Source organism: Mycteria americana, chromosome 19 (genome assembly GCF_035582795.1).
Source record: "Mycteria americana isolate JAX WOST 10 ecotype Jacksonville Zoo and Gardens chromosome 19, USCA_MyAme_1.0, whole genome shotgun sequence".
Classification (NCBI taxonomy): Eukaryota; Metazoa; Chordata; class Aves; order Ciconiiformes; family Ciconiidae; genus Mycteria; species Mycteria americana.
The window spans coordinates 6,574,041-6,597,177 of NC_134383.1; the positions used below are offsets into that span (position 1 = coordinate 6,574,041).

At 54.3% G+C, this 23,137-nt stretch overlaps 1 protein-coding gene across 11 annotated transcripts; it reads right to left on the reverse strand.

Annotated features, from left to right (window-relative positions):
• Nucleotides 1-548: 548 nt before the first annotated feature.
• On the reverse strand, nucleotides 549-23,137 carry ST14 (ST14 transmembrane serine protease matriptase). Of its 11 annotated transcripts, none has more exons than XR_012778395.1 (20): nucleotides 20,805-21,056; nucleotides 11,380-11,539; nucleotides 11,015-11,142; nucleotides 10,337-10,407; nucleotides 9,725-9,885; nucleotides 9,243-9,278; nucleotides 8,605-8,842; nucleotides 8,301-8,440; nucleotides 7,754-7,851; nucleotides 7,070-7,179; nucleotides 5,971-6,101; nucleotides 5,573-5,677; nucleotides 4,492-4,599; nucleotides 3,942-4,055; nucleotides 3,705-3,833; nucleotides 3,116-3,302; nucleotides 2,658-2,932; nucleotides 2,247-2,383; nucleotides 1,509-1,796; nucleotides 549-677 (listed from the first exon to the last, which is right to left on the reverse strand). XR_012778395.1 is itself a non-coding variant. In XM_075521129.1 (20 exons), exons 3-20 carry the CDS (start codon nucleotides 11,534-11,536, stop codon nucleotides 1,635-1,637), a joined length of 2,487 nt encoding a protein of 828 aa, XP_075377244.1. In that variant the 5' UTR covers nucleotides 11,537-11,539; nucleotides 22,502-22,660; nucleotides 22,911-23,137; the 3' UTR covers nucleotides 1,466-1,634. The 11 variants fall into 11 exon arrangements, 10 of the variants coding, with proteins under 10 accessions (XP_075377244.1, XP_075377246.1, XP_075377239.1 ...); XM_075521129.1 differs by lacking the exons at nucleotides 549-677; nucleotides 20,805-21,056 and adding exons at nucleotides 22,502-22,660; nucleotides 22,911-23,137 and having other exon boundaries at nucleotides 1,466-1,796; XM_075521131.1 differs by lacking the exons at nucleotides 549-677; nucleotides 20,805-21,056 and adding exons at nucleotides 15,303-15,440; nucleotides 15,632-15,758 and having other exon boundaries at nucleotides 1,466-1,796.

A 23,137-nucleotide genomic window follows, 5' to 3' on the forward strand; every position in this document is an offset into this window, starting at 1 on the left:
AAGGGTGAGACTGCAAAGCCATTAACATCCTCCTGTTGCCAGCAGAAAGAAGCTGGCAGGAAAAGAGCAGCCATGTGCACCACACAACCAGCTGCATCACCTGTCCAGGCTGGACTTTCTTTGGATGCTGGTGGTTTGAATACTTTTTTTTTTCTTCTGCTTCTTCCCTAGGGCCTGTTGCCTGCCCTTGGAGGGAAGCAGTGCACACGAGTGCATGGAAAGCAGAACAAGCTCCTGCCGGTCTGATGCGAACGTGCGGATGATTCTTCCACGTTTCAGTGTGGGAAGCTGCCTTGAGAACTGCTTAGTGTGATGCTCAGCTTTTGGTTCTGGGTCTCCTTGGACTCTGAAAACTGGAGCCGGGCTGTTTTCTAAGGCTGCCCAACATGGCATGGTGGAGCTGCTGTGCAGGGGAGGGGTACAGGAGTGAAGTGTTTTACTGTGAGGTGCTCAGCTCCCCACTTCGGGGGGGGGGGGGCTGGGGCTGTGTGGGTTTGCCAGGTCAGGAACACTTGCACAAAAGCTCACGAAGAACCATGCAGCCAGAGTCTTAGAAAATATCTCAGTTTATTTGAGCATCTCCACTTCACATAGTTTTACAAAACAAGGTATTTACAGGCAAGGAGAGGGCTACCTCAATTCAATTGGAGTGTGCTCTTCTCAGGGCAAGGAACAGGCTACATGGAAAAAAGAAATCAAATCAGCACATTCACAAGTCACATTTGTTGCATTTTTCTTTACAAAAGTAAGAAGAGTTTAAGATGGGTGTCTGGCACAGCTAACCCCTGTTGTTGTGGCAGGGGACAAGCTCCAGGAACACATTCAGTGAAGCCCTTTTGCTCATCATGGTGCAGAAGTCAACAAGTGCAGCACAACTTCATGCAGCTGGAGCTCGGAAGAAGATGTGTCAGCTCAAGCACAGCGTCGTGTTAAGGCAGACTGTGGTACCATCCAGCTCACCGAGGTGGATGACTGTCTGTACAAGCAGACCTGTTCACTGTTTCCCTTGGGGTGAGTGACAACACCTTTCAGCTAAACTTTTCTCTTTCAGTCCTGCAGCCCTGGACTCGGTGTGACCAGAAGCTAAGTCAGACAGCGGACAGAAGGAGGAGACCACAGCGTGGGACACCATGAGGGAAGGGATCCCAAAAGGGATCCCCCAAAACCATGGTAAGAACTCCTTCCCCCCCCCCCATGACTGAAGACCAGAAAAAGGGGTGCGGACGGCAGTTTGAAAACAAACGAAGGAGATAGACTGGATTCTGAAAGCTTGTTTTTGAACCTGTCCCAATAAAATTTGCCTCTAAACACACCAAGTGTTTGTCTTTTTTTTTGTTTAATTTTTTTTTATTAAGTTTAATTTTTTTATATAAATCTTGCATGACTGCTCCTTCATGTTGTTGAGGGGAGCTGTGCTCGCTTACCCATAAAGACATCAATGTTTGGAGTACAAGAAATTTGCCTAAGGGCTGAACTAACCCACCAGCATAGCTGTTCAGTACACCCACCGAGTCCCAGGCACTTGCGGCGAGGTAGAGGGAGGGTTGAAGTTCACAGTAGAGGCTGGGAGGAAATGATAATACCACGTGTCTCCAGCCAGCGGTGTACGTGTCCATGCAGGGCTGAGCGTGTCCCTAAAGCCCCGTCTGCTCTTTGATCCAGTCTCGCAGGCTGGTGAGCCGGCTGTAGACCCCAGGCTTGTTTCTCTGCGCACAGCCGTCGCCCCAGCTCACTACGCCGGCCAGGAACATCCGATTGCTGGACTCCACGCTGACCAGTGGCCCTCCAGAGTCGCCCTGCACAGATCCAAACAGCAGCATAAGCACCAACCCAGCACATGCTCCTAATGTAAAGTGATAAACAGAGTAAACCACACAAGCTCTGACTCCAGTCAAAGGCCAAATCATTGTTTTTGAGACTCCGACAGCTGTCGGTACAATTTCTTGGCCATTCCCTGAATCCAGAAAAAAAGAGCTCAACAAGGGGCCTGTCTTGCTAACAAACGGGAGTGTGGGCACACCGTTCTCCTACCTGGTGCGATGGTTTTGAGACTCAGTCGTGTGTTGACACCATTTGCTGCTCATGCCCATTCCAATTCATCCAAATCAAGGAGGATCCACATAGATTTGTTGTGTATTTATGAGTGGAAGTGCCCAAATAAAAAGGGCTGAGCAAACAGCCTGTCTTCCGAACTAAGGCTTCTCCTCACAGCAATAAACCCGAGTGCTGCCGCACCGCTGGCCTACCTGGCAGGCGTCCACGCCGCCCGTCAGGATCCCCACGCACATCATGCGCGGCGTTAGCTGGTCCGTCAGCAGCTCGTTGCACACCGTCTGGTTGATGAGCCGGATTTCTGCTTTCTGCAAGATGGAGGCTCCGCTGCCTGCGAGGACAGAGGGGCAGGGTAAGTCAAAGCATTTTTAAGCAGCGTTTCTCTCCCCTGCGCGCTTCGTTCGGGCTCTGAACGACCAACGCAACAACCGGCTTTTTTCCTAATACTGTTTTCCCAGCAGGACCGAGGCATTAACTTTGTGCGCTCCCAAGGGAATCTCGCTTGATTCCAGTCTCGAGGCAAGCTAATACATTTAAATTGTGTCCAGCCAGCCCCCCTTTTCCCTAAAGCCAACTGCAAAAAAAAAGGCAACGCCAGCGCTCACCTCCTTCCACGGTCGCTCCCCATCCAGTCACCCACAGGTCCTTGCCCACGGGGAAGTTGTGGGTGGCATCGGGCAGGCAGATGGGCTGGATGACCGAGGAGAAGGTGACGGGGGTCTGCAGCTCCATCACGGCGATGTCGTAGTCGTAGGTGAAGTCGTTGAAGAAGGGGTGGGAGATGATGCGCTTGATTTTCCGTGTTTGCACGGTGGCACCGTTGCGGTTGCCTTGGTTGGTCAGGCCCAGGTAGGCTGTCCACAGGCTGGGGTCCGAGTACCTGCACGAGTCCCAGAACATAGGGTGAGGCCTCGTCTCACAGACGTGCTAGCTCGCCATCTTAAACAGAAAGTGCCTGTAAAAACTGGTTTTTTCCTATTCAGGCAAAATGCCTGAAAATGGAAGTGCAACCGTCGGGTTGTCCTGCCTACAGCAGGCGGTCCCCCATCCGGCTCCCACCTACCTGATGCCCTGCAGCTGCAGGAAGCAATGCGCCGCCGACACCAGCCAGCTCTCCGAGATCAGCGAGGCCCCGCAGATGTGGCCCTGGCCCTTGACGTGGAGGCTGACCTGCCACGGCCATTCTCCCACGTCCGAGTTCTGCCCGCCGACGATCCGCGACTGCTTCGTGTAGGAGCGGATCCCGCAGTCTGGGGTGGGGTGGGGAAGGAGAAGGGGCGCTTGGTCACTCCTGTTCCCATTCAGCACCTCCCCTTCCTTCCCCTGGGATCTCTCCCACAGCGCAGGTGCCCCGTTACCCACGCCAGGGATGGCTGATGCCATCAGCACGGGAGCACAAACGCTACATTTGCTAAAACGTTTCCTGGCCAAGTCAGTAAATGCACAGACAAACCCCCGTATTATCCGTGTAAGCCCTCTCTAAACATCTTGAACGACACCGACACTCCGCACGCTGCTAAAGAACACAGCTTGGCTATTTTCAGATCAAGCTACGACACAGAAAAGCCTAGGTGCTCTCTCCACCACACTTAAGCATTTCTCTAAGAGGCCCAGCCCAGAAACTCGCGTCCCCCCTTGCCCAGGGTACTCACTGCAGTTGTCCTCATCAGAATTGTCTTCGCAGTCCTGCTCCCCGTCGCACTCCGGGTTCTGCTTGCTGATGCAGTGCCCGCTGCGGCACTTGTACGTGTATTCCTTGCAGGGGACTGTTGCGTGGACCGCTGTGGGCAGGACGAAGGGAGAAGGGTTAGCCCCAGTTCTGGGCAGGTCGCACCGCTCAGGAGCCCTTCGCCTCTTCTGCCCATCCCCAGGATATTGCCCCCCCTCACCGTTGCTGCAGCTGCCCTCGTCGCTCCCGTCCCCGCAGTCGTCCTTGCCGTCACACTTCTGTGCGTTGGGGATGCACTTCCCGTTGTTGCACTTGAAGCTGTCAGCTGCGCAGTCTGGGGAAAGAGCAGCTCCTGAGAGACGAATCCCACCGTACCTCCGCCACACGGCTGTGTCCGTCTCCCTTCCCCCCCGAGACAAGTAAAGCCTCTGCAGCTACCACATACAAACGCCTGTTTCCTGCGTCCCCAGTCTTTACTCCTCTAAACTGCACACCGCCGCTGATTTATGCAGCACTTCCTTTCCCAAAAGCCCACGTTTCCTACGCCCCTGCTCATCCTCGTTTCTCTCCTCCGAGCTCTCACTCGGGGCTCCTGTGCGGACTCGAGGACGCTGCACCAGGCGAGGCCTCTCTGTGCTCTGCGGCAGGCTGCCGTTTTGGGTTTCCTGCCTGCTCGTTTCCAGCGCGGCCCTTGCCTTCCTCCGCGCCGTGAGCCTCCATCGCCTTGCTCGAGCCCTCAGCCCTTTCTGCCCGCGGGGCGAGCTACTTACTGCACTGCAGCTCGTCGCTGTTGTCGCCGCAGTCGTTCACGTTGTCACAGACCCAGAACTTGGGCTTGCACCAGCCGTTCTGGCACCTGAACTGCTGGTCGGTACAGGCTGAAAAGGGAGAGCGAGAAATCAGGGGAGAGACCTGCGGAGTCACCAGCGACCCGTTCGCCGTCGCGTCTACCGCAGCATCACGGGAAAAACCTGGGCCGCTCTCCCAGCGGGGCTGCAAGCGCACCGGGAACAAGCGCACCAGAAAACAGCACGACAGCTCGGGGCCACGCACGCGTGCGTAAATACATAACGCGCTTAGGCTACAGCACGGTATTTCCACTGCTCCGGAGAACAAAACTATCTGGGGTGCTGTAATGTCTTAGGCAGTTAAGGCTGAAGCTCACGTTACACCAGCCTAGGAGCAGCAGGACAGCCAGAGGCAACAACTCAAGGAAAGCGTTTGCTGCAACCAGTGGGAAAGCACCTGAGGTAGCCAGATCACGGTGCCGGCAGCACGCTCTTCCTCATACAGCCCCTGACCTGCAAATGAGATCCCAAAGCAGGGGATCCCGTCCTCTCTAATTAATTTCAGACCCTGGACAATAACATTATCTACGAGATAGCTCTGCTAATGCAAGAGGAAAACTGGCCGCACAAAGAAACAACTGCCATGTATCACACAGGTTTTCCAGATGTGCTCTGCGATACCTGCCCGGTTCGGTAACAAAATACAGCCCTTTACACCAGCCAGGCTCAGCCAAACCCACAACAGCCTTAAGGATTAAAGAGAAAACCACATTTCCAGCTGGGAGGGACCGGAAAGGGAGGGAGATCCCACGGGGAGAGGGCTAGATTAGCGGGAACCCACAGCTCCTACGCTGGGAAAGGGTCCTAACTCGATCCCCACACCGAGTGCCTCTCACTCCAGCCTGGAGGAATGAGGCAGCGCCGGTGCCAGCGAGCGAGGCGAGCAGGGAGACCGGCAGCTGATCTGCAAAGCCTCAGCACTAAGGCTTAGTTACGCAGGACAAGCCCAGGGCGGTGCGGCCCTTCCCGTGACAAGCCAAAAAGAAACAAAGGACAGACTTACTGCAGGATCTCTCGTCGCTGCCGTCTACGCAGTCCAGCCACCCGTCGCAGCGCATGCTTCTGTCAATGCAGCGGCCAGTGTTGCAGGTAAACTTGCCAGGGCAGGCTGAGAGGGGAGAAAGGGATAAAATGACACATGAGCCTTCCAGCCATCCCCTCTGTGTCCCTTCCCCAAAGCACCCAACGTTCCCTCTGCCTGCTTACAGCACCCAGCATTAAAAACACCTTTTCCTCAGAACAGAGCAGGAATATAAGGAGGTTTGCAGGAAAGTAAGACACGCTCTCATCCCCTGGAAAAGCGTGCTTCCCGATTTACACAGCAGCCTAAGTGCAGAGGAGGGACTGCCTCCAGACCTCGGGCAAATCTGTTCCCCCCACGGCCTCAGGATTTCAACTCACGATCGCTGGAGTCGTAGGACAGGTACTCGGCAGAGAAGCCGGTGTCGGTGTAGGACTGGTCCGAGTGGAACCGGACCTCTATTTTGTTGGTAGTACTGGCCACCACAAACTGGGAACGCTCCCCGCAGTACCTGCAGGGAGAGAGAGCAAAGATGAGCGGAGTGCTGTGGGTCAGCACTGGGCAGCCCTTTTCCATCCCTGAACTCCCCATCAGCACAAGGGATCACTTCACTCTCCCGGACAGCTAATGGGGCCGGAGAACAGAGAGCGGGTCTCATTCCAGCACGAGCTGCTGGACCTCAAGGTCTGCACGGCGGAGCAGAATTTTGCTGCCGTTGGCAGAAGGTTTGGGCCAGTTGCAACCACCACCAAGTTGTGACCATGGAAACGATCGGGAGCGAGTTCATCCAAATCCCTGCCCGACACAGCGACGTCTCTGATCTCAGATCCACCGTGTCTCTGGATTTGTGCAGCCTCTAAAGCCGCAGGATCCCATCCCACCACAGGCTGGTAGGAATCACTTACACGAGCACCGCTGCAGGAACTAGCCAGGGCCACAGATGCCGACTGTGAAACCCCCTCCCTTCAAGGAAGCGTCAGCTCCCTTGCCCAAAATGTTATGAAACAACACTGCTCACTTCCCCTGCGCAGTACCAAGTTGTCTTTTTGGCCCAGCTTACCTCAGGTTGTGTAACAGCAAACAGTAAATGTAACAGTAAATGCATCACAGAACACAACGCAATTACCCTAACAATGGAGATTTGCTCGTTCGAGCAAAACCACGCCAGATGTTTCTGCCCTTCTGCACGCGAGGCATGTGATGCCATGTTCCACGGCATTTGGGGGGATTCAGCTGCAGCGTGCAACAAACCCAGGGTCTAATCCCCAGAACCAAGCGTGCTGCTCCCCTCTCGCCATGGGCCATCAAGCTACCAGAGCAGGCCAGACCCAAGCACCCTCCTGCCCCATCATATCCCAAAAAGCACCAGCACGCTCGTTCCCACAGCAAGTTTAAGGAAGGACAAGGTGCCACATAATTAAATGCAGCCCCTCCGCTCGAAGGGCCAACGCCGCGGGTCACACAGCGCCTGACACCTACCTCGTGCTGTTGATCTGCACGTAGTCCTTGGTGCAGGAGCTGACCGGGATCCCGGGCTCCAGCATGAAGAACATGTTGAAACGCACCTTCACGTTCTTTTTAGAGGGAACCTGCAAAAGGAAGCAGAGTCAGTGGCACGTTGTCTGCTGGAGCACGGAAAATGGGAATAAGTTTCATGGGTAAAGTGTGTTGGGGGGAGGACAGAAGATAACAGAAAAAGGAAAGAAGTCCCGCAGAAAAAGAAACACCTTCCTGAAAAGCCACTATGACTCACGCTGTCATTTAGACAGTTGCTTGACTTGTTGACCCCAGAATCCCAGATCAAACAAGCACACAGAGCGGGGGTTGAAGCCAGACCTCTGTCAACAGTGCCTGTTCTCCCAGGCCAGAAAGTTTCCCCCACCACCAGTTTTGCCAGCAAGTGACCGGCCCGTCCCAAAGCCCACGTGCTCTGGTGCTTTTTGTGTAAAGCTACAGTTATTGGGGGCTACGATAAAGCATCACGCGGGGTTCGGGCCTCTCGCAGCCTCTTCTGCCTTTGGCACCAGCTCCTAAAGCCTCCCTCCAGTCATGTCAGACTCTAAGTCTCCAGGCAGCATCTGCTGTGAGCTCGCTTGCACGGTGTCCTGCACAACCGAGTTCATTTGACAGACTAATTAAGGCAAAGAGAGGACCTCGTCTTACCTCTATGTTCCAGACACAGTCCATGGCTGGGGGGTAGTGTGCCGGGTAATAGGGAGTCGTGAAGGTGCCGCTCTCTCCTTTCAGAGTCGCGCTGCAGACTAGAAGATAAGCAAGAAGATGGAAACAGGTTAGAGACGTAAAGGGACGTAGTTTTCCCAAGCCTTAGCTGGCGATCACCCGGGGCGGGAAGGGAGGCAGATGCAACAGTCTCTAACAAGGTTAAGTCATTCTCTGGAGAGAGCAGCTCTGCTCCAAGGCTTGGAGAGAGCCCAGGAGATCAATTAGGTGCTTCCTGCATACATCAATCTGCATGTCTAATCCAACATAATTCTTATTTTGCCCTCCTCAGGGGACATCATTACAGCAGCCAAGAGCACCGTGGGCAAGGCAAGCTCCAAGAGCCAAGATGTGACCTGCTTCCAGGTCTCCCGGCTCCGGAAACATCCCTGGCAAACTGACCACAGCCACAGCTGCACCTCCCTCTTCAGTTGCCCGCGGCAGGGAGAGGTGGGGGGGGGGGGGAAACTGGGCCAAGGCCTCTGCTCACCTTTCATCTTCGGGAGCTGGAAGAACTCAGCCTTAAAGCCAGGGAATCTCCCCTCCTTGTTGGTAACCAGCGTGACGAGCATGACGTTCTGGGAGGACAGGAAGGTCAGGTTGTAGGAAGGGGCATAATTCCCACAGAGCCTAGGAAGCGAAGGACAAAATCCGTTAGACACAGCGGCTTAGAGAGCCTCAAGATCACCTCTGAGCAGGGACAGGAGCTCAGTTCCCAGCAGAACTTCTCAGTATCGCCCTGCTACTTCATGCCAGGACTCGGTGCCATACAGGAACCTAATGGGGACGCTCACCTGACCAAAGCGTGGGGCTCCACGGGGCTCAGAGAGTTGTACACCTTGACGTAGTCACTGTTGCCTGTGCACTGCTCCAGCTCCAGCGTCTTGAAGGTCAGGCTGATGATGGAGTTGGCGTCCGCCCTCAGTGTCCAGTAGCAGAGCGCGTTGTTGGGGTACGGGCTGTTGGGGAAGCCCGGTGTGGTGAAACTGGTGATCTCCCCTTCCTTGGCGTGGAGGGCAAACATACAGCTATCTGCCCAGGAGAGCAGGGAAGAGTTAACAAGGCAAACGAGGAGGTTCTGCCCTGCCTTTCCCCGAGATGCAGAGTACAGCACTTGTAATTCCTCCCCTCCCTGCAGGCTGTCCCTGGGCAGATGCCTCTTGCAGGGAGCACCCTTGCTTATCAACCTCCATCTACAAAGCCAGGCACCGGGGAAGGGCAGCCAGGGCCACGCGCTGCTGCTAGATAACGCCAAGGCCTGCGCCGCAGTCTGGCCGACCCCAAACCAGCTCCAAGCAGCACGTGGAGGTCTGCCTGGCACGCAGAGCACCTCTATTCAGGCCCTTCCCCACCCCGCAAGGGAAACCGCCACCCCAAAGAGGTCTGGGGATGCACAGAGGCTGTTATGAGACTGAAGGAGAACTGTACTTACTGTCCCGAGCGGAGTAAGCTATGCTGGGGTCAGCAGCTGGAAGAGAAAACAGAGGCGGTGTCATCCTTTGGGCTGTGGAAAGTCCCTGGCTGCAAAGCTGAAGTGGTCCCTGGGATCCGCATTGATTTGGCCTTGCTTCTGAGGTCTGCCCCTGCAAGCTGGCCAGGGGGAGGCTGCTCCTGCCTGGGCTCTGGGGAGCCGAGGACCAAGCTCTTCCTCTGCAGGAGGCAGGATTCACCCCTGCCCCTCTGCAGATGGGCTCAGAGGAGAACGCAGAGCGTTCGAGCGAAGGGGAGCAGGTCCGCGCAGCCTCCCCCACTCTGCATGGCCCATCAAAGCAGTGCTGTGAAAGCCGGGTCCTTACAGTCACCCTTAGAGCGGGCCCCGCTGCCGAAGGCACCCAAGGGAGGGCTGCGACCGGCAGCGTACCCCTCCAGTGAAATGTCCCCCCGCCACTCCCACGCAGAGGCCCAGGGACTCACGGAAAGCGACGACCGACTCCACCTTCAGCATGGGGTTTCGCAGGCGGGGGTTCCACCTCTGGACCAGGCTCTGCTTGTCTGCCATCGCCCTGTCCAGACTCTGCTCCCGGTACTTGGGGACAAGGAACTCTGACCAGTAGTAGGCAATGACACTGCCTTCGCTGCAGGGGAAGGGCGATTATGGGGTGAGAGCAAGGACAGACGCAGGGGGGCTCAAGTATCAGTAGAAGAAAGGTCCAGGCTACTTGACGAGCCATTTTTGGAGGACGGCCATGGGAAAGGGAGAGTCTCAATGACAAGTTAAGCGAACTGCGCCCAGCAAAGGGCCCTGCCAGCCCGGGGAGCCCCTTTCAAAGCTGCCAGGCACCACTACTGCACCATACCTACATTTTCCCAAGACATCTCCCTCAGCACACAGTGATGAGGACTGGCAGAAAACAATACGCAATTTCAGGTCACTTTTCACTGCCCACCCTTCACTGTGTCACTCAGAGTGACTACTGAGGTGCCTCCATCCCCAGCAGGCCGGGAACGAGGGTGTACGGCTGCGTGACATCCCAGCATCGCCCTCCTCCGCTCCCAGACAGGGCTCAGACAGCACTTAACACTCACCTGAACGCAGTTATCACTGTCTCTTTGTGGTAAGGGCCAATATCTGCATGATTCCTGTAGATCTCCTCCACCTGAAAGATTTAAAGAAGAGTGGTCAGCACGTCTAGAAGTGAGGAGGGGGGAAAGGCTAAAGACAGAGAGAGCTTCAAGCCTGCTATGGAAAATCAGGGCACGTACCCGGCATCCCTGGCTGCAGGAATCTGCAGGGGCCAAAGAGAGGAAGAGGGAGAGTTGAGAGTCCCAGAAGTGCCCAGACCCGCACACCACAGCCTGCTCTGATTCACCTCGCCCCGCTCTTCCCCGGGGGAAGCACAACGAATCCCCGAGTCTGAGGGGAAAGGCAAGACCGGCCGCGGCTTCAGCACAAAGGGGAGACCGCTCCTGCCTCAGCTCCCAGCCCCGACTCCTCCACTAACCCAGGGATTTGTCCAGGCAGCCTCCTATGGCACACGCTGGGTGGCAGAGGCAGGGAGACGCCGTGGCACCGGGCTGGAGCCGTGATGCCAAGACCCAGCTGAAAGGCAGGCTCCTTGCACCCAGCCCAGCGCGTTACGGCGAGCGGGGAGAGCCGAGAGGAGCGCGAAAGCTCCAAGCGGTCTTACATGCAGGATCGCCATGGCCACGGGGCAAGAGGAGAAAGTCCTGCTCGCAGGAGGAGGGACGCAAGAAACCTCTTACCGTGCTCTTCACCTTCTTGGCCAGCACGGTGAACTCCGGCGAGCTGGAGTTCTCGTAAGCGTCAAGGAACTCCCAGTTCAGAACCCGTAAGTGGCCATTGAAAAGCTTCCGGACGGCCGCGTTCCTGTCTGGAAGGCAACGGATCAGAGGCAGAAAGAGCAGTCAGCGCTGGGACCGTGGCACAGCAGGTCCCCAGTGACAGCAGTCGGGGCAGGGGGGTGGAAATGGTGTCCCCCCACTTCCTGGAGCCTTCCCGGAACTAGAAAGGGCACATGTGAGCAACACCGGGTAACGAAGCTTCTCCCTGTGGATATGCTCCCAGGGTATCACCCTACATGCCGCCACCCACCAGACGTCATACTCACATTTGAAGTGCCAAACCAGGAGGCCGGTGACGAGGGAGACGAGCAGGAAAACAACGATCACGACGGTGACGACCACCCACCGCTTTGGGCCGCGCTTCTCCATCTTCTTGGAGTTCATGGCAGGGAGGAACTCCACCCCTTCCTCCAGGTTGTTCATGTCCTAGGAGAGGAGAGAGGACAGGACGGTGGAAAAGCCGTTCCCAAAGGCTGGCTTGGAGACATCCAACCTCAAAGCAGTCTAGAGCAGAGCTACCTGTCCGCAGCAGCTCCCCATCACCGAGAGCACGAGGCATGCCTCGGCGCCGGCGGCTCCGCAGCCGCCCCACGGCAGGACAAACCCTGAAGGCTTTTGCTTTGCTCTTCCAGGCACACCTAATTCCTTTTTGGGCCTAACACAAGGTCATCAGCTCAAGTAAACTCAGGGGTGAGTCCACACATCCCCCTGTGACCGTGGTAGGTCACAAACCCACAACCTCCCAGATCTCTTCCTGCCGGCAGATGAAACTGCAGACAAAAATTCACCCCTGCGAAGCGCTCACTACGTGGCAGGTGTGTCACCCGCAGCTCATGGGGCGCAGCACGCTATAAATAGCATTCCTGTAAAAGAAGAAACTGAGCTACTTCCTCCCTTCACATTAGCACAACTCTGTACGTCTCCCGGGCCAACGCAGCACTCCTGTATTTCTGCTTGAGATTTCCCATTCAGTGCAAATAAAAGAAAGAAACCAAAAAAACTAAGATGAACACACAAGACATCCTCACAGCCCACGACCGGCCAGACTCTCAGGACAAGATGTGTTGGCTAAGGAAGAGCAGGTCCTAAAGGCAGCCGCCCAGGAACGAGGAATGACACCTGTACCGCACAGCTCTCACTGCTCTCACCGCCCACGCTGGGCCGGATGACGAAGAGGAAGGTCTCTGTCGCAGTGCAAAACCCTCGGTGCCCCGGGGTTTCACTCTCTCGCACCTTTGGCTTACCTGCCCTCCAGCCTACGCGAGGTACCTGCACCTCCAGCCTGGGGGGAAATCGGAACAGCTGCAGACCCAGATGTTTTCAGAGGATGCCGTGCAGCCCAGAGCATCCTCGGTACGGGCAGACGTCGGGGACCTGGATCCACACCAACTACGCTAGCACTTCCTCTCCTCCCCAGAGCTGGCTAACCCGTGCTGGGAGAGCAGACCACATCTTCTGCTTTCTTCTTGTGCCTCCCTCCCTCAAGTAGGAAGGGCTCTCTGCCTGCTGCAAGCTGCCTAAACCATGAGGATGCCTCACCTTTCCCGTCACCACCTTCCCATTTTCCCCTCTCCCAAGCCTTACCGGGCATCCGGCAGCTTCCTGGGCAGTGGCACGGGGCTCCGGACGACAGCGAGGACACCAGAACGCAAAGTTCCAGCAAAGACTAGCACAAATTCGCTGCATTCAAATGCGTTCCTGTGCTCCGGCAGGGGTAATGTCATCCCCACAAACATGATGCCGGGTGAGATGCTGCCTGTCCTCTCTCAGCCCAGGGCGGACACAAACGTACACTAACGGCTCGGGCTAATTTGATGCAAATGTCACAAGCCCCTAAAAGTCAGGAAAAACACCCAGCAGAGGGGATCCTGGGGACAGAGGGACCTCTGAGCCCCCTGCGCTCTGGTGCAGACCCAGGCGATGAGCCGTCCTCACTGCACGTCCCTTAGGTGCGATGGCTTCACCCTCTTATCTTTCCCAAGACTCACTTCACAGGGACGCCCAGCTCCCACTTGCGTCGTTCCCACGCTCCTTTTGCCCTTTTCTTCACCCAGTCTCTGTCCTCTCCTCCCACCCTCCACACCTCACCAAAGCCTCTCCTCCCTGCGGTATTCGCCTGAGGCCCTTTACAAAAGAAAGGGACGTGGCAGGCACCTTACCCTACATTTTTGTAAAGGACTCTGGAAGTTTAATCCTCTGCAAACACTAGAAGGCCACGAAGACCAGAGCAACCTACCAGTTTTCGCACCATCTGCTCTCAGAATAATCTGAGTTTATCGTTTGACAGCTCTCCGCTACAGCATGGGGAAGGAAGCCTTCGTTAATTTGTGAGATTTACTGCCTAAGGCTGGCCAAAAAGAAAGCAACGTGAAGCACACCATCTCTGAGGTGGCAGGCTGTTTGTATCGCCAGCAGCCAGCCACCGCCAGAAGAAACAAAAGACCGAGCAGGGCCACAGAGGACAATCCCACGGGGGATGCCCTGATTCCTGTTTGGCTTCCGTGATCATACAGGAAAAACTTGAAAACGTAACCCAAGGAAACTTCAAAACAGAAGACACGCAAAATAAAGCTTCAATACATACAGACATCTTAAATCAAGAAACTCCGCAGTCAAAGTCAAGATTGCCTGGAGTTTGACGCACCGCCTTTGAAACAGCCATCTGGCTCCCACCAGTTTCCAAATCATGCAAGAAATCCCCCCCAAACCAGGTAAAGGGAAGAAACCGGCCACAAATCTCGCAAGCATCTCCCCTCTCCCACCGTGGGGCTGCTTGCAGTGCCAAGCCTTCCCAGGACTTCCCATACGTCGCTGCTGTTAGCAGAAAGAAAAGTATTTAATTCTCTTCTAACATCTGCAGGAGCCTGCAGCAAGAAAACAACCTCAGGGGTTTAAATGATATATCTGTTCACACAGCAGCAGCTTTCCCAGGCTTCCTGGGGTCAGCAAGGAAAAACCACCTGCCCCCAGCTCGCAGCGGCAAGACAGAGTCTCTATGTGTTCCGAGAAACAATTTTTGGGCACAAGCTGTTAAACCTTGGCCTTAATAACACGCTCCCCTGGCAGGCTGAATTCAGCTAGATGGCATTTCTTCCCTGAAAGAGGGATCGCACGCTTCTCGCACGAGAGGCGTAACGTTACGGGGGGTAGCGGTAGCGAAACGGCACCATGAAATGGGGTCTCCTCTGGAGAGCAAAGAGGGTCTCCTAGGGAGAGCAAAGAAAACCCTGTTTTCACATAGCATACCCTTCGGCTGAAGGTACCTTCAGCCCTCTGCAAAATTCCCCAGATTCAGCTTCACCCAACTGCCAGAAAAAAAACGGGGCTCCGCTGCAAGCAGGAGATACTGCCGTGCAAGGCCAGACTGCACACCACTGCGGCCGATGCATTTTAACATCCTCTTCGAGCTAAAGGTTGTGTCTTTGCAGAGAGAAAACTCTTAGATGGGAGCAACTAATCAATGTGATTATATCAGAAGGAAAACACAGCTCCCTTCCCCCTCCAACACATACAAACACACGCATTGCTCCTGCAGCTGCAGCGTGACCAAAGGAAGTTAGGCAAGAAAACTCACCATCTGATCTTTAGACAATTTCTCTGCTCTTCTTGGGGAAAAAACAGGATGGAAGATCCTAAACCTGCGAGAGGTTGCAGCACGCCTTTGTCAGTTTGTTCTTGCTCCAAAGCTGAGATGGCAGTGCCACCCACAGCACCAAGAGAAATTAAAGGAGCGTGGGGACTCCTAGGGAGGTTATTTTTGTTATTACTCCTGTACAAGGTGCGTAAGCAGCCACTGACACTCTTACTCGCCAGAAGTTACCCAGTGATTAGAGGCAGATATGAGACTGGATCCCGAGAGGCTTCCCTCCGTGCCCTCTGTTTTGTATTCCAGATCTCGTCCTCTCCCATCCTCGCACCTTATGTACATCATTATATTCCCCAGCCAACTCTGACACTTGCATGAAGCTCCTTTGAAGAGCTGTCGCCTGGGTAAGCAACAGTGATTCCTGCAAACTCTCTTCTCAGTAGAAGGCAAAGGATCTGAAGCATCCCCCAAGCACTACAGGAATGCTGAATCAGGTCGTGCCGGAAAGGTTTCAGACGAGGCCCCGTGTCCCGACCTCTGAGTAAGAGGCTGAATCTTCCCTGCCCACACTCAGCACGAAAAGCACCCGTTTGACCTCAGTACCAGACTTATTTGTGCCCAACCAGCACGGCTCAGCCTCCGCTCCGCTCACTCACGGTGCTGCACATCCCCTTCGCTGCCGCCGCTCCTGCCCGTCGGGGGAAAACACCTCCTCTGCGGTGCTGGTCACCATCCTCTAAGCTATGCAGAAACCAGATGGAATCAAAAGCAAGACAGGCTCGAAAGATCACGGTTAAATCAAGAGAAAGTCGACTACAATTTTAATCTCCTTCAGCTAACGGTTGCCGCACGTTTCCCTCGCGCATACTGAACAGTCCATCGCAACAGCAGATGTAAACCAGAGAGGATCTGAAAGCACGTCCTGCTCTCACCTTGTCCATGATTCCCCGAGAAACAGTCTCTAGCACAAAGTGACTCAAGGTCTGACTCTCGCCCTTCTCGAGGAAACTACTCCAATAAACATTATTAACAGAAAACCTTCCCTGATACTCTCTCCGCCTTAGTCACAGGTTCAGTTACTTCCTCCTGCTCCTCCTCGCTCAGCCCTCACCGTCACCACGGGGCTCCCCACCGCAGGATCGGAGGTTTCTGGTCACAGCCTCAGCCCGGCTGGCGTGGCTGCTGCAGGAAAGCCGCACGCCAATCAAGTGAAAGGGTCTGAAAGACGTTGCCCCATTTCTTCCACGCTTCCATTTCCCCTGCCGTAGAGACTCCATGAGGACTTATATATATATAGTCCTCATGGATTTATATAGCTCTTGGAGGTCTCATGCACGCAACTCCTCCGTGCAGAGAGCTCAGAGAGAAGTCCTGTGCGTAAGCAAAGCTTCCCACTCCTCCTCTGTAAGCCAGCCGCACGATATATTTTTAGACAGCAACCGTACTCTGCCAGACTGGACAAACCAGATGCAGAAGTGACTAAGTCTGTCAGCAGGAAATTCAGCAGGCACACAGGGATGGTGGGAGCTGCCACAGTTGACTCTAGACTGGAGATATTTACCGGAAAGCAGAGATATCCTCCTGCAAAGGGGGAATCACAGAAAGGCTACGACGTGCCACAGAGTACGGCTCTCTGGCAAGAAGATTTCTGGGATGTGTACAAAGCGGGGGTCCATCTGGGATCAGCATCTCCCACAGAGGCTGACTTCTGGCTTGTTCGACGGTTCCAGCAAGACAGCTTGATGTGTCCCGGGCACCAAAGGGCCTCACTGCTCCCCTCTCCTCCGAAATAGGTGCTCCATCTCTCACTCAGTGTCTGCGTCTGGTTTGCTGGACCCTGACCCACAAAAGGACTGGGCTCCTGGCCATTAGTTTCACCTGTGCCTCATAACCACTGGTTCATTTGTTTGTCCAGCACAAGGCAGCTATGAGATTCAGCTGCTTCCCTTCCCTTCCCTTGACGTCCCAGCCTCAGGTGGTCTGCCACAGGACTGCTCAGGGCCAAAGCTCTACAGATCACAGAAGGTAAGAGCAGGTGTGCAACCAAGGCAGTCTCAGTGCAAGACCCACTCTCTGGCACTAACGTACACAGCCAAGAAAAGGAACCCATAAAATACAAACTTTGAGGTGGCCTGGGGAGGTCTCAGATGAAGCAGAGTCATCGGACTATGCGGTTAGACTCCTGCCGGGTAATTACACCCTGCAGATCCCAGCCTGCGTATCCAAGGGGCAATTCCCACCTCTCCTTTTCCAGCCACACCTGCCTCAGGTGGTGTTCAATAAAAACTAAACCAAATATCACATGAAAAATGAGAAGAACAAAACCCATCGACTCATCAACCAGCTCAGGACACGGCCAGCGAGCCGGGCTCAGAGCCTGGGACATCCCAGCCTTTGAGATCAACAGGGCGGGCTTGTGCAGTGCAGAAAGAGCAAAGAAAGTTACATTTTCAAAACCGGAGGTTTCCCAGATCATACCGAAAGCTAACACCAGCTTTGTGGTGGTGGCATAAGGGGAAACAGCCTGTTTCCCATAAGAAAAAACCCCAAAGATCTAAAAGCTGCTGACACATGGTGTGCACAGCATGCAGCTCGCTTCACCCAAGCAGCTCAAGTACAGCTACACAACTCTTGAGATCAATTCCTGCACCGATGCAAACCCCAACGCTCCTCCAGGAAGAGATCCGAGAAGAATCATCTTCCCGCTTCTCCTCTTATTCTTGATAAGAAATACATGGAAACAGCACGCATCAGAGCCTAGTTTCCCTACGGCATATTTGTGCTGTGTTGCCCCAACACGGGCAGTAAAGCATTGAAGAAACTTTACCAGCGTATTGTTTTTCATCTTCGGTTCCTTATTAAGGGCAATGACACTATAAAATGATGACATCAGAACTAATGAGGGAATATGGAGCAGGAAACAAAGAACACAGAGTCCTCCAGACTGTCTACCTTCCAGGCACAGAGGGCAAGTGCAATAGTGAGAGATACAAGTCACACACACCTATTTCACACACCAATTTCGAGCTCAATCCTCTACAGCATTCAGTCGTCTCGTGACCGTCCTGAGTCATACAAGAAACCAAATTCCTTTAGGTTTATTACAGAAGGAACTAAAGTTAATGTTTGCTCAGGACAGCACAGGCTTGGCTTGCTGCCCCGCAATAGGCTTATCAGTGCAGCTGTGTCATGCAACACAGCAGCTCAAAAAAAAGCGACCACACTTCTAATTGTGTTTCTGTTGTAGCAGAGACTTTTACCCGTACGGCTTAGCAATTCTTGGGGAGAAGTGGGAAATAAAGCTACCTGACAGGCCTGATCCATGTAGCTACGAGCCATGAAATTCCTCCCTGCAACACACTTATGTCCCAAGACCAGAAAAGAAACATGCCACAGATGCAAATAGCTTATTCAAAACACTCTTACATCTTTCCTGGTACAGAAAGTACTGTCTGAGGAACAAAACCGCCCTCCAGCAGCCTAACAAAAACAGCTGCGCTCCAGACCTCGATGAAACGCTCCACGCTCATCATTACGTTTCGCCCACGCTCTTGACCGACTCTCATAGTTTTGAGGCGAATCTGGCCCACGACATTTGAATGTTTGGAGCCAACAGCAGCGGAAACACCAGCATCTCCGACTGGGCAAAGCCTTTGTCTGGCAAACCCATCTCTATTAGCTGCTCCCTCCTCCGCCCCAGCCTATCGCCTGGATGTTGCAGTGCGTTATTTGCAAGGCTAGACCCGGCGGCCTTTGGATGGAAATGGCATATTCTACCCTGGGCAAGGCGAGAACCTTTGGTCCGATACCATCCCTGCAGCCAGGCCCTCAAAAATGCTCTCGCTGCTCCCTCAATGGTTTTACAAAGTGATCTTTTGTTTGCTGAGCAAAGGTCTGGCGCGCTCTCGATCGGCCTCAGCCTTTTTCTCATTGTGCTTTCCTTATCCCCGTTTGTCTTTGGCATCAACAGCAGCAAAACTGGCCTGAGCAGCAGCTCACCCACCAGCCACTACCCGAGGTAAAAGCTCTGCACCTTTCCAAGGAAGAGGAGTAGCTTCTTCTCCCTGTGCCCAAGAACTGTCGCAGCTCCTTCGCTGCCGCAGGAGGAGACGCGCTCATTGCAAAACAACTCACGTTTGCTCTGCCGTCATATTTATAGGGAGCCAAGTCCAACGACAGTCGGTCCACAAGGGACAAACTCCTCGGGCTGTTTACTGCCAGGAAGGCAGGTACCGTCTTTGGGGAAGTCCTCCTGGATCAGATCAGCTCCTCTTGAACCGATGCAGGGGAAAAACTGATCCAGAACCAGGGGAAAGGACCTGGCACGCTGCTGCCCTGGTGCGAAGGGACTGGCTCGAGCACTCAGCCCTGCCATAAAGACACACCAGCGCGCAAACCTCCCTTTTGCCAAGGGAACAAGCCGGGCAGGGAAGATCACGCTGCACACAACAGTGTCACCCCGACCCGGGCAGGGAACAAGGAGCTCGAGCTGAACGGTATCAGCGAGAGCATCTCCTTCCCGCTCCTGGCAGTCACCGTGGCCCTGACACAGGCAGGACAGCGGGGCTGGAGGCAAGGGAAACTTCTTCTTGCTGTAGGCCAGCTTTCTGATCAGTGCTAAAACTGCTCGCTCCTTTGCCGCTGCCAGATAACAACCGCTAAAGCCAGGCCCCAGAGACCGACACCAGACAGCCTGCAGGTGAGCTGGAAAGCGCTGCTCTCGTGCTTTAACCGAAAAGCACGGTTTTGAAACAGCTCTGTGGCACAGAACAAGCTCTGGAGGTGCAACCCAAAAACACCAGTCCCTGCCTGACCCTCGGCTAGGACGACCTACAGGAAAAGCCAAGACCACGGCTTAAGCTCACTCGAGTTTCAAAGCACACTGATAACGCATCAGTTAATTAACGAAGCCCCAAAGCCCTCAGTTAAAGTCAGACCTTCTGACGGCTTGAACAGGTTTAGTTAGATCTGTTGCTAAACAACCCGGCCCCACGCACTGCAAACAGTTCACCTGCGCGTAGTTTATCTTTACTCACATCCCCAGCGCCTAGCTTCAGCTGAAATCAAACCCCTCAGAGCGATGTCAGCGCTGACATCGAGGCGGTCTAACGCCGGTGCGGACCGCTGCGTCGCGACAGGTGGGGATTTCCACTTTCCCAAAGCTGGTTTTTCTTTTCCTGCTCCGCTGGGCTCGGCGGCATTCCCCAAACGGGTTCTCCTTACCTTACCTGATGGCGGAGGGGGAGCGGGAATTTCCCTCGCTTCCCAAGAGATCCGGAGCCGCCCCTGTTGGTCCTGAGCCATGAGGCTCAAAGAACCCGAGCAAGGGGAGGACGAGGCAGCTCGGCGAAAGGCTGACTGCTTTTGGGAGAGCCCCGCCACCCCCCCCGGCACCGGGTGCTGCTCTCACCTGCAGCTGGGTGCTGTACCTCATGCCGGCACCGTCGGCCGTGGGGCCCTGCAACATGGCGAGGGCGGCTGCCGCGCCGGCTCAGGCCGCCATGGCGCGGTTACTCCTCGCCTCGGCACGGCACGGCTCGGCTCGGCACAGTGCCCAGCCCCTCCTCTCCGCGCTCCGGGCAGGTGCGGGAAGCCGGAAACACCCCCTGGGTCCCTCGATGCTCCCGTGTCCGGCTGCGGCTCCCACCTCTCCCATTTCACAGGCGTCCAGAGGGAAATTAAGGAAAATGTCGTGCCCAAAAAGCCATGCCCAAAAGCTCTGCATCATCCGAGGAGACCCTTTTGCCATGTGCTTTGCTTTAGTAAACGCAACCAGAAAAATCTGTCTTTTACCAACACGAGCCGCCCCGCAGCCAGCGGGAGGGCTTGCTAGCACTCATGTACACAACAGCTTCTAGGGCAGAGCTTTATGTACCCAAGGTCTTATCCTTTCTCGGGTTACAACAACTAGCATGCTATGAAACCCCGCCGTGAAGAGGGCACACTATCCAGCATGCACAGGCACTTCTGCCCCAGGGACAAGCCTGCTGTTCCCAAAAACATTTGGTACACTCAGGGGCTGCCAAAAGAAAATATTCCCTTTATCCCAGCCTGAAATCTGCTCTCAGCTAGGCTAGTGCACTTTAGGAATGAGCCATCTCTTACCAAACAGAGGAGACCAGATGCAAAATGACAAGCAACAAAGCAGTCCAGCAGAAACAGCGCATGTATCCAAGTTCGGCACTCGGAGTGTTGCTCACATACCAGCAACAGCTCCCACGGACTCTGTGGTCTAATATTAAACTCCCAGAAAAGAAAAGGAGGGATGAGCGGCAAAGCCCTGGGTTTTGAGAATGCTCTAAGGCAGGTTTGAAAGAGGGCTTTTAACACTGAAATCTGCATTCCTGACACAGTCTTATTCCTTCTTGGAAAGATGACTCACTCCCACAGTCCAATATTTATGTTTCTCACATTCAAGAGTAAGTCAAGATAAAAGATAGATGGACCAACATCACCTTTCTTGGAAAGGAACTTCCCTTCTCTGTCTTACATGCGATAGTCTGTACCAACATGTGATATGCCCGTCAGTCTGTCTGAAGGCTGGCCGTCCCGCTGCTGATCTGAACCTCTTTACACCAATTGCATCCAGCCCTGAAACTGATTTTTTTCCACATCTGAACATTTCAATTTCCCAGAAAGCTGGTTTTGGTGTAACAGGAGTTGCCCTCTGATTCACATGCTGCAGGCAGATGCCTGCTGGGTTTCCTTTGTTTCCCCTTGCTCTAAAATGTCTCCTGCAGAGCGCAAGTTTTGCATCCCTTTTGCAGGTGTTTCTCTAGGGGAAAAAAGAGACGGTGTCAGGTCTCCGATCCTGCTGTTTTCTCTTTAGGTGAAAAATACAACATAACTTCTGTGCTCTTACAGAAATACTTCTGCCATCGCCTTCCCTGCTCCCTCATCCCTCAGCTACCAGAATCCCACCCACTCGCCGAGCACCGCACAGCAGGAAGTATCTCTGGATTTAAGGTATTCTCCTTCAAAAGGTGGCTTTGTTAGTCAGCCTGCTGAAACCACCCGGCTGGCTGATGTCAGGAGCTTCTCTCAGCTCTCCCACTGATGCCCAACCCTGCCCAGCGCTCTGCTTTTACAACCACTCCCTACCTGGCTGACTGCGGGTGCTCCAGCCTGACTTAATACCCCCGTGAAACAGCATATTTCAGGTATAAAGCAGCTAGTCCGAGCTGAACCACTGTTTCTGCAAATTTCTCCTCTTCAGCATATCAACTGATCTCCTGCAGGCAGGTGCCAGGCAAACACCCGTGCCCTGGGATGCGGCTAAGGAGGGCGAGATGCAGACTCACGCTTTGAGGCCTATGGCGTCCCTTGCAAAGATCCACAGCTCTTGGTTTCACACAGAGCTGCGAATCCCCAGTGTTTCCTGTCATTCAAGCCACTGGCGTTTCACAAACTAATTCATTAGCCCGACTGGCTCTTTGAACAAGGAGATGCAATCACCGTGGGGGGAAAAAGAAAGCAATACACGTGCTAACTATAAAATATTATTTAGCTGGGAGGCAGCTGGTTTAGAGCCCTAAATGATAGGATCCCCGTTTCTTTGCTGCTGAAGCAGCGATTTATTTTGTGGCTGTGTTGCTAAGTCACGACAGTAGATGAGGGCCCCCTCTTTCTGGGCACTGTACAGTCCCAAAACATCAAAGCAGCAATTCCCAATAAGCAGCCTGCCACATGCTTTTGCGGTAAGACACTTCCATGTGTCTCTCTAGTCTGGCCGAAGGATGCCGAGCCCAGCCAAGTCCCTATGAAGAAAGATGTAACCGAAATATAAAGCTCAAGCCGCTTACCCACGTGCAATGACAGCAGTCAGCAACAAAGCCTCTGTTTCTTCCCACTTAGATCAGTTCATTCAATAAAAGCTGTCACCTCCGCCTCCTAACGTCGTCTCTTCGTATCAGTGTGGCCACAACAGCATTATGAGAGCAGCAAGCCGAGGATTAACACGCCTTTGGGAAGAAGGAGAGCACTTGCTTTAGGCACCGCTGCAATCTGAGAACCAAGTCCGTCTTTGTCAGCACTGTACGCGAGTTGCAAGAGCTAGACCGCCATGAGCTCGACCCCCAGGAGAGTCCCAGAGGAGACAGGGATCAGCTGCAGGAGCAGCAAACGCTGTCTGAACAGGCAGGATAATTCCGCATCAGCTCCCAGCCCTGGGAATGCCATCCAGGTGAAAGAAGGGAAAACGGAGCTGCTTACTTAAGGAATGAAGGCAGGCTGCCTGCAGGGGAAAAGTCTTCTGGTGGAGGCAGCTCCCGGTAATTCTAGCTCCGCAAAGGAGCACCGTCCATCCACGCCGCCACACCAGCGAAGGGCTGGATTCAAACAGTCAGTGACAAAGGGTTTTCCTCTCTGCAGTGTGTCCCAAGGATTCTGTTCACAGTGTGACTCCTAAATTCCAATTTCAGTGCCCTCCCACCCAGATT